General features: G+C 50.1%; 1 protein-coding gene across 1 annotated transcript; it reads right to left on the bottom strand.

The window, feature by feature from the left end:
- Positions 1-13,694: 13,694 nt before the first annotated feature.
- Positions 13,695-14,636, bottom strand: LOC115458202 (olfactory receptor 8D1-like). Its single transcript, XM_030188062.1, has one exon. It carries the CDS (start codon positions 14,634-14,636, stop codon positions 13,695-13,697), a length of 942 nt encoding a protein of 313 aa, XP_030043922.1.
- Positions 14,637-15,206: the final 570 nt, after the last annotated feature.

Below are 15,206 nucleotides of genomic sequence, written 5' to 3'. Positions count from 1 at the left end.
TCACATCCCCCATCAACATCCTACCTATACACAAGCAACCTACCTATATACAAACCCCCCTCCCCCACATGATAATACATTAAATTTATCTACCAAATACCCCAGAGTCCTCAAAACCCCTGCAAACAGTCAACTGAAAGCCCCTCATGGTGGTTTTAGCCTGACATGCTTCCACCACCTTGCGGATTTCTCCACCCCCTTCTCCACCCTTTCCCACTTTGCCGCTTCCTGCACTGCCCTCACCACATCCCAGCTGACGTTTTCCGCCGACCGGACGTCCTGGTGCAGGGAGACCCCACACCGCGCTATCCAGAGGCAGTATCGGAGTATCACTGATATCAGAAAGCGTGTCTCCGGATCCAAGCGCCCTACTTTTACAGATGGACCGTACACCCAGTCCGCATAGGTGTACCGACGGAAACTGGGGATCTGCAACAGAGAGGAAACCCGGTCAGAAACTTGGACCGAAAATGGGCATTTCTGCAGGAAATGCTCCATTGTTTCCTCGACCCCAGCACATTCCCCCCTTGGACATCCCCTGTCCTGCACTTTCCGATCTTTCAAGTTGGCTCTCACATACAGTTTACCATGAAAGGACAGCCACGCAATGTCTGTGTATTTCACAGGGATCCGGTCAGATGTAATCAACCGCAACCCCTGCTTTAACACTGGGTCTGGCGCATCCCGCAGCGCTAGGGGCGCTGAAAACATCTGTGATCGAACCCTCTCCATCCAAACCCCCCGCTGTCCTTCTTTCACCTCTGCCACTGACACCCCCCACACCCTCACCAGCTTCACCAGGGTCTTGCAATAGCCTACCCTCCCCGGGGCCCCCTTCCGCAGAGCTACTACCCTTCCCCCTTGCTGCCATAGGTCCCAGTACCTGCTCCACCATTGCAGAACACTCCGTGCCCACCCCGGGGGCTCCTGCCCAACCGCCCTGCCCAAATTAAACTGCAGGAACAGCGCACTGAAGAACAGGACCGGGTTTACCATTCCCACCCCCCCCCTCCTTCCTGGGCAGATATGTAACATTACGCTTCACTGGGTTCATCCTGTTTCCCCAGAGCAACTGGAAAAACACGCTATATAGGGCTGTATAGCGGCTTTCCGGCAACAAGCAGATGTAGCTAACAAATAAAAACAAGGGAATTAGATGAGTCTTTATCAACTGGACCCGCTCCCCCATCGACATTCTCCACCCCTTCCATCTGTCTACCCGTGCCCTGGCTTCTTGGAGACACTTATCCCAGTTGTATAACCTATAATCCCCCTGGTCAAAATAAATCCCCAGAACCCTGAGCCGCTCCCCTGGCGCTGGAAACTGACCACCCAACTCAAATTGGTGCCCTTGATCTTCCCCAACCCACAGGCTATTCGATTTTTGAAAATTGACCCTCGATGCTGTGACCTGCGAGTAATCCTGGATCAGCTCCTGCAGTCTTCCTCCCTCCCTTTGGTCCGCCACCCACACTGTGACGTCGTCTGCATATGCCACGACCCTCAGCTGACTACCTTCCCCTACCTCCACACCTTGCAGTCCCTGCGCCCCTCCCTTCTCCACCCGTCTTATAAAAGGGTCGATGGCATATGCATACAACAGCGGGCTCAGCGGACACCCCTGCCGCACCCCTGCCCCCACCGTAAACCCCTTCCCCCTCCACCCATTTACCAAAGGGAAACACCCAGCCTGCCTATACAGCAGCTGCAGCTGCTCTACCCACCCTTTCGGGAACCCATAGTGTTCTAGAATTCTCCACAGGACATCCCATTGCACTCTGTCAAATGCTTTATCCTGGTCAAGCGTCACCACCAACCGACCATTCACACCCTCCCTACTGTGTTCAACTCCCTCCCGTACCCATGCTGCTGCTTCCAGGACCCCTCTGCCCTTAACCCCGCATGCTTGGGAGGCCGCTAACAATCCCGCAGACACCTGCCTCATCCTTTGAAAAAGCATTCTTGCAAAAATCTTCCGATCGGTGTTGAGCAGCGCTATCGGCCGCCAATTGGCCAGCAGCGACGAGTCCTTCCCTTTGCTCAACAAAATCAGAGCTGCTTCTGTCAGGGACCTGGGGAGGGAACCCTCCGAACGAGCTGCCTCCCATACCTTCAACAAGATCGGCCCCAGTTGCGCCTTAAAGGCCTGATAAAACTCGGTCGGCAGCCCGTCCGGCCCCGGCGAGGTCTTCTTGTGGAGTGCCTCAATGGCTTCTTCCACCTCCTGCACAGTCCATGGTTGCAAAAGGCCCTGGAGCTGGGGTCCCCAATCCCCTATCCCTGGGGTCCCTTCCACATAGCTCTCCATCTGCTCTTTATCAATCTGCTGGGCCGAGAGGAATGCTTCAAAGTAATCCCCTACTACACCTAAAATCCCCTCCTTGGAATCCTGAAGGATCCCTCGTGTGTCACGCACTCCCTCAACCACCCTATGGTCCCTCCTCTCCCTACAACAGGCGAAGGGATCCGGGCTAACCATCTTCCCGAAATCTCGTTCATACACCAATGAGGTGTAACGATTGTACTGCACCTTTTCCAGGAGCTCTTGGAGTTCCCTTATTTCCACCTCACTCCCCCCCTGAGAAATTAATCTATCCCTCTTCTGTTTCACCGCCAGACCCAGCTTCGTCCTTTCCCTACCCTCCCTTCTCGCCTGCCTCAAAAAAACCCCCCGTGTGCGTCTTTTCACCGTGTCCCACCACCCACCAATCGATGAAAATGCTCCTTGTACTGTAACCTGGTCGTCCAAAAACCCAAGAAATTCCTCCCGCACCTGCCTGTTACCTAACCACTTTAAGTTCAGCCTCCACAACCCTCTCCCTGGCTGTGCTCCCGCTCCCCCCACCTGAAGGAGAACCATATGGTGGTCCGAAAAGTCCACATCCACAATCTTTGGGCCCCCCAGACCAACCCCTTTCCTCACCAAGAAGCGATCTATTCTGCTCTTGCACTGTCCTCTAAAGAATGTGAACCCCTCCTGCCCCTCACAAAACTCCACATGTGCGTCAACCAACCCCGCCTCCCGCATAATCCTCGCCAGTCTCACCCCATCATAGCTCACCTGCATTGACCGTCCCCCACTATCCATTTTCCTCAATATAGTGTTGAAATCCCCACCCCAGACTACCTGGCGTGAGGTGTACAGGTAGGGCCGAATTTTCCCAAAAAGGAGTACCCTTTCCCTCTTACTCTGGGGCCCGTACACGTTGACCACCCTCAACGCTCTTCCCTCCCAAATCACATCTACCACTAGACATCTCCCCACCCCCAACTCCACCACCCTCTGGATATTCACCCGGTGCGTCTTAAATAAAATTCCCACTCCCCCATACCTGTCCCCCGCCAACCCCCACACCGAGGGTCCCCACCTCCAGGCCCATCTCGCCCGCCTGATCTTTTCCAGAGACGTCAGCCGGGTTTCCTGTATAAGGAAACAATCCGCCCGGACCCGCGCAAACCTGTCATACGCCAAGCATTGCGCCTTTGGGGAGGAGATACTGGCCACATTAAGGGTAGCAAATGTTAATACAAGTCCCGCCATTCTCATGGAGAGTAACCGAGCTGCTCAACACCTCCTATACTCTGTACCCGAACCTCCTGATGTTCCCCCTTCGCACCCTGAGACAGGTCCTCTTCCGTGCGGCCATCGTCCTCCCCCACCCGATCCCCTTCCCCCTCCACCAGTCCCACCTGTACCTCCCCCTCCCCTCCCCCTTTCTTTCTTCCTTCCTTTCTTCTTCTTTGTGCTATCCAATCCCACTTCCTTACCCCTCACCCTCCCTTTCCCCCTTCCCCCAACCTCACCCCCTAACTCCTCCTCTAGGTCCTCCCTGTCCTCCAAAACCTCCTCCAATTCCACTCTGTCCCCCCACTCATAAACTTGGGCCCACGCCCCCTGCACAATCCCCTCGGCCTTCCTCTTACTCCCCTTCCCTCTCCCATCCCTTCCACCCTCCCCTCCCCCTGCCTCCTCTCTCCCCCCTCCCTCTTCCCTACTGCCCTGAACCTCCCCTCCCTTCTTCCGACTCCCTGTACTTCCCACCTGAACCTCTTCATATTTCCTTTTGCCTTCTGCTGTCCCCCCTGCCTCTGCTCCCTCCTCCATCAACTCCACCCTCGTCCCCTCCATCTGTTCGCCCTCCTCACCCTCAGCCCCCCCATCCTCCTCTCCTAACACCTGATATCTATTCCCCCCCCTCGCCCCCTGCTGCGGCACCTCCCCGCCTACCGCCCGTGTCCCCCCCTTTCTAGACTTCCTCCTCCTCTGTGGAACTCGCACCCAATCCCCCTCCTGCTCCTCCCCTGATGCTCCTTCCTGCCTCCCCTCCCCTTCTCCTACCAGCTCCTCCCTGTCCAGCACCCCCTGCCCTGCCCCCTCCTCTTCCCCTACCACCCCGCCATACCCCTTCCTCCACATGTCCCACTCATTATGGGATGCCCGAGGGCAATTCCGGAATGCATGCCCCAGCCCTCCACAGAGATTGCACCGAATCGAGGTACAATCCTCCGTGGAGTGCTGGGTGTCCCCACATCTCCCACACTTTACCACAGGGCAGGACATGCTAAAATGTCGAAATGAACCACACCTAAAGCACTGTCGTGGCTGTCCTTTGTAAAAACACAGTATCCTGTCACGGCCGATGAAAGCTGCCGAGGGGATGTGCTGAACGACATAGCCGTCCTGTTTTAATTTTACCTGGGCTCCCCAACCTCCTGCCCAAACCCTACTCGGATCCGGTAGCTTAGTAAGTGGTGACTTCAGCTCCGCATACCGCTGGAGCCAGTAAGCCAGATCTGCCCCTGAGATAGACTCATTCCGCACAAGTAGGGTAACCTGCACCAGGTCCGGCTTGCTGATCGGAATCACCCTGAAGTCCCGCCACTCCCCCTTCCCCCTTACTCCCTCATACCGTTCCCAAAAGATTTCCATCCCCCTCTGGGTCATAAAGCTTACATCATATTCGGGGATGTTGACGGGGTGTATACAAGTGTAAAAGTCCTCAGGTATGAACCCCATCCCCATCACCTGTTTCAAGACCTTTTCCCGGGACGGCATTGCTCCGTCCCCTATCCATTTAAGCTGAACCACATTGCGTCTTTTTGGTAACTGCCCACCCCCTTTCCCCATTCCCCCAAAACCCCTGCCTGTCCCTTCATACCCCGCAGGTCCTCCCCCCTCCCTCCTCCCCCCTCCCTGGACCACTGCAGCAAAGGACACAGACCCTTGCCCCCATCGCCCCCCTACCCTCGAGCTGGTGCCAGCCCTACCCTCCAACTCCGCCCCCTCCCTTGCTGCCCCTCAGCCTTACTGTCTTCCCTACTCCCCCCCACCTCCTGCCCCCCCGTACCCGTAATGATGTCATCTCCCCCCTCCCGCTGCCCCTCCCCCCTGCCTCCCCCCCTTCCTTTTACTCTGGGGCCTCCCTGCCCCTCAGGAACCATACCCCCTCTTCCCTGATGCTGCTGGCCCACCGACAGACCTCCATCCCCTGCTGCCCAGACACCTGAGTCCCCTGCATCAGGCAAATCTACACCAAAAGAACCTTCCCACTGCAAACCTTCAGCAGCCCCAGAATCCCGCAACAAACCCCCTTCAGCCTGCCCTCCCTCCGGCTGAACCAAGTCTGGTACCGCATTACCGGCAGTCCTTGCGGCCATTACTTGCTGCGGGGCTGGCGCTGCAAGAATCTCCCTGTCTGCCCCTTCTTTCTCACAGCCTTCTGGGTGCCTTGACTCCTTTCTCTCTGATGGCTCTGCTCCGGTCCCGTTGTCGAACCCGTGCAAACTCCCTTCTCCTGCGCCCCGATTGGGCAAACCTGCCCTCTCATCTGCTGTGAGTGGGCAGAGCTTCCTCGAACCCGGAAGCTCCGCGTATCGTCTCTCCGCTCCTTGCTGAAAATTAGCCTCTGTCCCCCCTAGCGCTACAGCCTTCTGGCTCGCCTCCGATGTTCCACCGGCTGTCTGTGATGTCCCTTGCAGCTGCGAACTGCCCTCTGCACACTGCAAATCAGCCGTCTCTCGATCAGGTATGACGTCCTGCCCCTTCGATCCTCGTGGGCGGACCTGCTGCGCTAGTAATGGCACTGTGCTCGTAGGTTGCCGACCTCCAGAATCCGATGCCTCCAGTGGAAAAAGGACCACCTGTGGCTGCAACCGCTTGTCCTTGCTTGCAGCCCACTGCTCCATTCCGGGTACACCGCCCTCTTTCTTCTGCATCGGCTCAACCAGAACTGCATTAGACAACAGGCTCTCCCCTGTAGCGCCTGACCCTGTGTCTAGTATCTGGAATGATTGTCTCTGAAACTCTCTCGCTTCTGTATTTTCCTCCACAGGTCTCTGTGTCTGAGAAGTCTGATCCAGACCAGCCCTGACGTCCTTGAGCTCTGCTGTCTCTGGAAGAGGACTGGGCTGGCTTGCCAGGTACTGCATATACTTTAATGTGGCTTGTGTACCGCTCCCGGTCAGTTCTGGCACCGAAGAATGCAGGGACCCAGGAACTGAACCCTCTGTCTTCTTCCCTCTCTGTTCTGCCGTGGGGTCTGATCGTTTACTTCCCTGGCCTCCAGCGAGAGAACCAGAAGCCATTCTTTCCTTGTTCACATAAATCTCGCGCAAAGGGTTCCCAGGGCCTTTTTTTAAAACCCCAAGCAGCTGTTCTTTCTTCCCAAGCATTTTTTTTAGACGTGTTTCTTCCTTTTCATATAGGTTCTTGTGTGTTGCTGGAGCTACTTTAATCATGGTTTTAGCCATCTTGATACGTTTACCCAGATCCACCACCTCTTTCTCCATGGCCTTGATTCTCCTAACCACTTTAATCAAACCACTAGCCGGGTCCTCTGGGTCCTGGATTCTCTCCCAAAAATCTTCCTCTTCCGAGGACTCGCTGTCATCACTGCCTGTCTCCTCAGATTCAGGCTGACTCTCCTGACAGGTATCCATCTCCTCCACCTTCTCTCTGCCTGGCAAACTCCCTTCTTGGGCCTTCACCAGCTCTCCCCCCCTCTCACCTTCTGGATGTTGTAGGCCAGTGAGGGGGGTACCGGACTGGCTTCCGCCCTCGGGCTGCTGTGCTCTCTGGTCTACCGGGCTCCTCTCCCTCCTCTCTGCGGCTTTAACAGAGAGGGAACCGTTCTTCCAGGCCTTCTGGTCCTGGGCCCCAGGAGGCCCCATATCTGGGGCCTTGCCTGAGGACCGCTCCCCAGGGACCTTCCTCATTTCTGGGGAAGGAGCTAGGCCTCACTCCCTTCCCCCTGGAAGCCTGCAGAGCCTCTGGCAGCACTTCCTCCTCCTTCCAAGTCTCAACAGCAACTAACTTGGAATGCCCTCCCGCGGGAGGTGGTGGAAACGAAAACAGTAACGGAATTCAAACATGTGTGGGATAAACATAAAGGAATCCTGTGCCGAAGGAATGGATCCTCAGGAGCTTAGTCAGGATCAGGAGGCGGGGCTGGTGGTTGGGAGGCGGGGATAGTGCTGGACAGACTTGTACGGTCTGTGCCAGAGCCGGGGTTGGGAGGCGGAGGTGGGGATGGTGCTGGGCAGACTTGTGCGGTCTGTGCCGGAGCCGGTGGTTGGGAGGCGGGGATAGTGCAGGGCAGACTTATACGGTCTGTGCCCTGAAGAGCACAGGTACAAATCAAAGTAGGGTATACACAAAAAGCAGCAAATATGAGTTATCTTGTTGGGCAGACTGGATGGACCGTGCAGGTCTTTTTCTGCCGTCATCTACTATGTTACTATGTAGTATTCCGGGAATTAAATAAATAGGTAAATAATTATAAACCAATTTTAGAGATATTCTCCACATAAGTGAGTCTTTAAATTCTTTAAAAAATCAAGTAGGAGTGGAGAAATGATCTAGTGGTTATATTGGTCTTGATATCCAGAGATGGATTGTTCAAGTCTCACTGCTACTCCTTGATGCAACGAATGAGCTGCATATTTTCTTATTCATCATGAATGCATAGTGCCATGGCAGTGAGGAGAAGAAAGTATTCTGAAGTTCAAAACTCTGGCCCCCTTTTACCAAGCTGCGGTAAAAGGGGGCCTGCATTGGCATCGGAGCATGTTTTACATGGTGTGCCGAGGCCCCCTTTTACCGCAGCTGGTAAAAGGGCTGGTCTCGCTTTCCTTCAGGAAATGGCCGGGCAGCAGGTAAAGCACTTGCTGCGTGGTCATTTCGGGAGGTAGCCCTTACGCCACTGGGCTCCCGTGCTAACCCAGCGGTAACCGGGCAGCGCACAGCACTGGGCAGTATCTGGCGCTACAAATTTGTGTAGCACTGGAAATGATGGCACGGTACAGGCGGGAAGTACCATTGGGCTGCTGCGTTAGCCCAGCTGTACTTCCTAAATAGCGAGAGGTAAGCTTAGTAAAAGGAGCCCTCTGTGGGGTATGTTTACTAAGGTGCGTTAGCATTTCTAATGCACATTTAAAGTTAAGGCTTTATTTACTATATTGCAGCTATATCCATTCTATGTCACTTTGTAAACCTGATATACTATGAGGGGCATAATCGAACGCGAACGCCCATCTCCATGGGTGCCTATCTCCGATGACGGATATGCAAAGGGGTGGGATAGACCGTATTTTTGAAAAAGATGGGCGTCCATTTTTTGTTTCAATAATACGGTTGGTGCCGGGCAAATGTATCAGATTTGGGCGGATTTGATCTGGGCGGTATCGGTTTTCAGCGATAATGGAAATCGAAGGCTCCCAGCTCAAAAACGAATAAATCCAAGGCATTTGGTCATGAGAGAGGCCAGGATTCGTAGTGCACTGGTCCCTTTCACATGCCAGGACACCAACCGGGCACCCTAGGGGGCACTTGTAACAATTAAAAAAATTAAAATACCTCCCAAGTCCATAGCTCCCTTACCTTGGGTGCTGAGCCCCCCAAATCCCCCCAAATCCCACTCCTCAGAACTCTACACCATTACCATAGCACTTATGGGTGAAGGGGGCACCTAGATGTGGGTTTTGGGGGCGGTTTGGAGGCCTCCCATTTACCAGCACAAGTGTAACAGGTAAGGGGGGATGGGCCTGGGTCCACCTGCCTGAAGTCCACTGCACCCACTAACAACTGCTCCAGGGACCTGCATACTGCTGGGATGGAGCTGGGTATGACATTTGAGGCTGGCAAAAAAGTTTTTAAAGTTCTTTTTTTTTTTTTTGGTGGGAGGGGGTTAGTGACCACTGGGGGAGTCAGGGGAGGTCATCCCCGATTTCCTCCGGTGGTCATCTGGGCAGTTGGGGCACTTTTGGGGGCCTTGTTCATGAAAAAAGGGTCCAGAAAAAGTGACCCAAATTCTTGCTTCTGGCGCCCTTCTTTTTTCCATTATCGGCCGAGCGCACCCATCTCTCCTTGGCCGATAAACACACCCCAGTCCCGCCTTCACCACGCCTCTGACATGCCCCCATCAACTTTGTTCGTTTCCGCGACAGACTGGAGGCACCCAAAATCGGCTTTCGATTATACCGATTTGGGCGCCCACGGGAGAAAGGCGCCCATCTCCCGATTTGGGTCGAAATATGGGCATCTTTCTGTTTCGAAAATAAGCTGGTATGTAAGCCACATTGAACCTGATAATAAGTGAGAAAATGCGGGGTATAAGCGTTATAAATAAATAAACGCTAATGCGCCTATACATTTCTATGGGCGAGTTGGCGTTTAATGCCTATAGCATACCTTAGTAAACATAGGCATATGTCAAAATGGTGCCCCTAGTGGTATTATTGCAGCCTGATGCTACTGAATAGTAAAATAACCCCAGTAAAAAGCTGCTGCAATTTTAATGTGATTCTGAGACAAGTTGCTTTAAAGCATTAGCATAGTAATGAGATGCAAAATAAGCATTTGCATATTTTGCATCTCATTACTGTCTAATGGCTGGCAAATTATTTATTGCTATGGTATTTTAGATAAGGCAGCGTTTGGGACTTTTAAATCATGTTAAGGCCCAAATAACCCAACTGAAGGCACTAATGCTATTTGATAAATCCCCAATAAAGGTAGGACTGTGTTTTCTGCAGTCCAATTTAACCACTAAACTTAGTCAGTTAAATGCTGAATATCAGCACTTAACAGCATAAGTGTCAACTCTGCACCCGGACCGCCCCCCAAATAACCAGCTTTGAGTTTAGCAGCCAGTGTTGATATTCAGTGGCAGGCACTGACAGGTTAAGTGCACTCAGTGGTGTGCTGGAGCCGGCTCACACCGGCTCGCAAGAGCCAGTTGTTAAATTTTTTACCGACTTGCGTGCCGGTTGTTCTTGAGAGCGAGCCGGCTCTCCTCCCTCCCTCTCCCCCTCCTTCCCTCCCAGCTACAGGCTCCCTTCTTAGTCCAGCGAATTCTTCAGGGCAGGCAGGAAATATCCCCAGTCTTTCCTGCCCACTGTCGGCGCTGACTCTCCCCCGCTGCGGATTCGCTCTTTAAAAATGGCCGCCGAAAGTTCCAGCGGCGGCCTCGCGAGACTTCTGCTGAAGTCTTAGAGGCCGCCCTTGTAACTCTCGGTTGCCATTTTGAAGAGCGATCTGGCAGCAGGGGAGAGTCAGCGCCGGCAGCAGGCAGGAAGCTACTACTACTACTATTTAACATTTCTAGAGCGCTACCAGGGTTATGCAGCGCTGTACAAAAAATAAAGAAGGACAGTCCCTGCTCAAAGGAGCTTACAATCTAAAGGACAAGAAGGACAAAAAGGACAAAAAGTGCAATCAATCAAAAATTGGGACAGTCTAGATTTCTTAGGTAGAGGTACAATGGTTAGGTGCCGAAAGCGACATTGGGGGGAGAATTCAAAATGGCTGCCGCACCGGATGATTGTTGAAACGCTCTGGATGTTATGAGCTGAATTTATTCTTTTTTCCTCGGTAAAATGCCTCATTCTAAACGTAAGGGAGTGTTGAGATTAGTGCCTCCACCTACCTCAACCTCCTCTCTGGCTCAAACATCGTTGGATCGTTTCCTCTCCGGTGCCTCCAGAATTACACGGGGAGAGGATCCCATTGCGGGGAGGACTGGAGAAGCAGCCCCCCTGCCGGGAGAGGAAGTCTCCCTGTCTCCACCATCTCTTTCACAGATCCCTCTCAGCCCGGCGTCGAGAGCAGCCCTGGAGGGAAACCCCATCGACTCTGACGATGTGTCGATAGAGGCTTCCAGTGAGGACCCAGGTATGCAGGCCACGACTCGGGGAGCTGGAGGAAGCATGCCTTCTGTAACACAGACCTCAGAGGTGACTCTACAAACACTAAAGGCGATGTTAGACCGGATTGCTACCATGTTGCAGAAGACTTCAGGTGATGTCCTTAATCTTAATACTAAGTTTGAAGATTTGAAAAACACCGTAGACTCTGTTAAAAATGATTTAACAACAAAAGTGCAATCTTTACAACAAGAGGTTGATACTTTAAATGCCTTTAAAAATGTTTCCACTAAGGACTCTATAGACCTTAGACGTAAGATTGAACAGATTGAGAACTTTAACAGACGCCTAAATCTCCGTCTCTTGAATTTCCCTATAATTGCGGGGGTAACTCTGTTAGATACCTTTAAGAAACACTTGATAGAAATCTTGAATTTTCCTGCTGAGACAATACCCCCATTAAATAAAATATATTATATTCCTAAAACAAGGGAAGGAGTGCAAGGCTCTGAGAAAGGTATTTCTGATATTCTGGAACAATCTTCGGACATTATAATGAACAGAGCTACATTGGTTGTATCAATGGTCTTTGAGCAGGATTACAATGCTATTCTAAGACTTTATTTTAGAAATCTGAAAGCTCAATTCTATGGCTCAAAAGTGTGGATATATCCAGATGTCACCAAGTCCACCCAACAAAAAAGGAAGTTATTTCTTGCTTTAAAACAAAAGACAATAGATATCGGTGCTTCCTTTTTTCTTGCTTACCCGTGTAAGTGTGTAGTTAAATTGGGTCAAACTAAATATATCTTCTTTTCGCCGGAACAACTTAAATCATTTGTAGAATTGAAACAAGTGAAATGAAATTGTTTTTTTTTTTTCTGGAGAAAAAGCAGCTTTTTTTTTTTTCTTAATTTGAATATAAGTTTGTAAAAACTTCTCTTACTCTTTTCCCCCCCTCATCTAAATTGGGGTCTAAGAAAGGTTATTAATCATATAGTTCCTAAAGATGATTAACCAGTCTAAGTATATAAGTATGTATATATATATGTATATGTATATACGTGTATATGCAAATCTGTCTATAAGTTATCATAATGCCTGATAAATGTGAATGATTGGATATTATTTTATTTTCCTCCTGTATTTCTGTACAAGGTAATCCTTGAAAATTGTAATTTAAAATTATAAATAAAGAAATAAAAAAAAATAAAAAAATAAAAAAAAGAAGAGGTGGACTTTGAGTAAGGATTTGAAGATAGATAGGGAGGGGGCTTGGCGTACGGGCTCAGGAAGTATGGCCTGCCCCCAAGAATCCAGTGGACAACCTGGGTAGCTGGAGGGGTGCAGGGGAGGGAAGGGAGTCGCTGGACATGGGTGGCTGGGGGGACGGGAGAGAAGGGAGTCGCTGGGCATGGGTGGCTGGAGGGGGGGCAGGGGGAGAGATGGGAGTTGCTAGACATGGGTGGCTGGAGAGGGGAAGGGGAGAGAGGAGAGTCGCTGGGCATGAGTGGCTGGAGGGGGGCAGGGGTAGAGGAGGATCGCTGGGCATGGGTGGCTGGAGGGGAGGGCAGGGGAGAGGAGGGTCACTGGGTATGGGTGGCTGGAGGGGGTGGCAGGGGAGAGGAGGGTTGCTGGGCATGGGTGGATGGAGGGCAGGAGAGAGGAGGGTTGCTGGGCATGGGTGGATGGAGGGCAGGGGAGAGGAGGGTCGCTGGGCATGGGTGGATGGAGGGCAGGGGAGAGGAGGGTCGCTGGGTAGAAAAAAAAATCATTTTTTTTTTCATTATAGTGTTTGGAATATGTCCACTTTGAGAATCAGGTGCTCAACATTAAAAGTTTATATTTATTTACTTATTTATGGAATGTTATCGCACATTAAACATGAATTAGATTGGAACCTGGGATCATTTCATTTTTTTTCCTAGAGTAATGCATCCCCCCCCCCCCCCCCAGGTTCTTTCCTTGGCTATAGCCAGCTCTGCAATTTGGGGGGGGGGGGGGGGGCGCAGAGGGGAACTAGGGAGAGAGCCTGTTGTTAAACATTTACCAGCACACCACTGAGTGCACTGAATATCAGCAGATAGACCCGCACAAGCGATTTAAATGGCCTTCAGCTGTTTCTGACTGGTAAATTTGCTTTGAGTATTGACTCCTTAGTAAAATGGCCTTATATGCAAGCTATTAATTTTTCTATGTATAGTTACGGGGATAGAGGACTTCTAATGATAAGTATCAATTTAGAACATTTGTTCTCAACCCAGTCCTTTACAAACAGTCAGGCAGTTGGATTTTCAGGATAACCAGAATGAGTATGCAGTGTGTATACATATGTCTCATGCATATTAAGTTTGCATATCTGACTATCTAGGTATGTGCTGAGGATCAGCTTGCAAATAATGATCAAGAAATTTATAAAAGACAGAGATATACTTTATTTCTTCTGCATCTTGATCTCAAGGTCAAGAAGAAATTTAATAAATGTCACAGGAGTGTTTTAATTCTAGAACCAAGCATGATTTTATAAAAAGAATAACATATTTGCCTCTTCATTATAGCTTTCTAAAACTGACTTTTCTTACAGCATTTTTTACTTCTTGATTTCTCAGACTATAAATTATTGGATTTAACATTGGAATTAAAACTGTGTACAGAAGAGAGAACAGTTTGTCTAGGCCTGGTGAGTACAATGAGGGTGGCCTCATATACATACATGTCAAAGTCACATAAAATATAATAACCACAATGAGGTGGGAGGAACAGGTGGAGAAGGCTTTGCTTCTACTTTCTGTAGATCGGATTTTCAAGATGGATTTGATGATACAAGTATACGATACTAGGGTTAATGTACAGGGAAGAACAGTCGCAACTATCCCTTCAATTATTATCAGAATTTCAAGGATGTGCAAATCACTGCAGGAGAGTTTTATCAGTACATTTGGTTCACAGAAGAAATGATTGATTTGATGAAAGCTGCAGAAAGAGAACTGAGATATTGAAACCTGTATAGGAAGTGCATCCAGAGCACCAGCAATCCATGATGCAACGATGAGTGAACTACATATTTTTGTATCCATCATGAATGCATAGCGCAGTGGGTGGCAGATTGCCACATAGCGATCATAGGCCATGGCGGTGAGGAGAACAAATTCTGCAGATTCAAAACTCATGAAAAGGAAGAGCTGTGTCATGCACAGAGAAAAGGAAATGTGTGTATTTCCTGTGAAGAGGTTGTCCAGTAACGTTGAGAGAGTGACTGTCGTGTTACAGATGTCCAAGAAGGACAAGTTGCTGAGGAAGAAGTACATAGGTTTGTGGAGATGATGATCAAAGAACATTAATATTAAAAACCCCAAATTTCCCAAGACAGAGATAAAGAAGGCCAGTAAAACCATTGTGGAAATGAGGACCTGCTGGTGAGAATATTCAGAGAAGCCCAAAAGAGTGAATCCTGTGGTCACTGTCTTATTCTCCATCTTCATTGTTGACATCATCTTAATCTTTTGGTTTATTATAGAATAAAGATATAGTTGGCACAACTGGAACAAGTATACACTTGAATTCTGTAGAGGTGTGAAAAGGACAAAAATGTAGGTTAGTTGTTAGCTCATTTTACCTTCTATCCAGATTTTCAGAAATCCTGACATGCCCCTGGCTATATCCCCTTTTCAAATACACATTAGAAAAGTGGGAACACAGTTGCTTTTAGAATAGCGCACATGCAGATGCCCATGCAACTTCTAATCAAAGCCATTTAATAGAAATAGGGCATAGTCAGGGTATGTTGGAGGTGTTTCCACATACCTATACTCTGTTCTTCTCATTCCGTTAATGACGATTGTCATGGTGGCATAATATAAGCCACATTGAGCCTGCAAAGAGGTGGGAAAATGTGGGATACAAATGCACTTATGTTTTGCTGAATTGCTGGCACATTGGGATTGGGCCATCATTTGGGCTTGCATTTTCAGAGGCTGGACCCCATGTCAGAAAATAGGTGTGTGTGGATGCAATAAAAGTTAATGGCATCTCCTATGTAAAACATTCAATAGCATAGAAAGGGA

The sequence above is a fragment of the Microcaecilia unicolor genome, chromosome 14 (genome assembly GCF_901765095.1).
Source record: "Microcaecilia unicolor chromosome 14, aMicUni1.1, whole genome shotgun sequence".
Classification (NCBI taxonomy): domain Eukaryota; kingdom Metazoa; phylum Chordata; class Amphibia; order Gymnophiona; family Siphonopidae; genus Microcaecilia; species Microcaecilia unicolor.
Note: the sequence above shows the minus strand (reverse complement) of the source record. Positions and strands in the feature narration are given on the sequence as shown.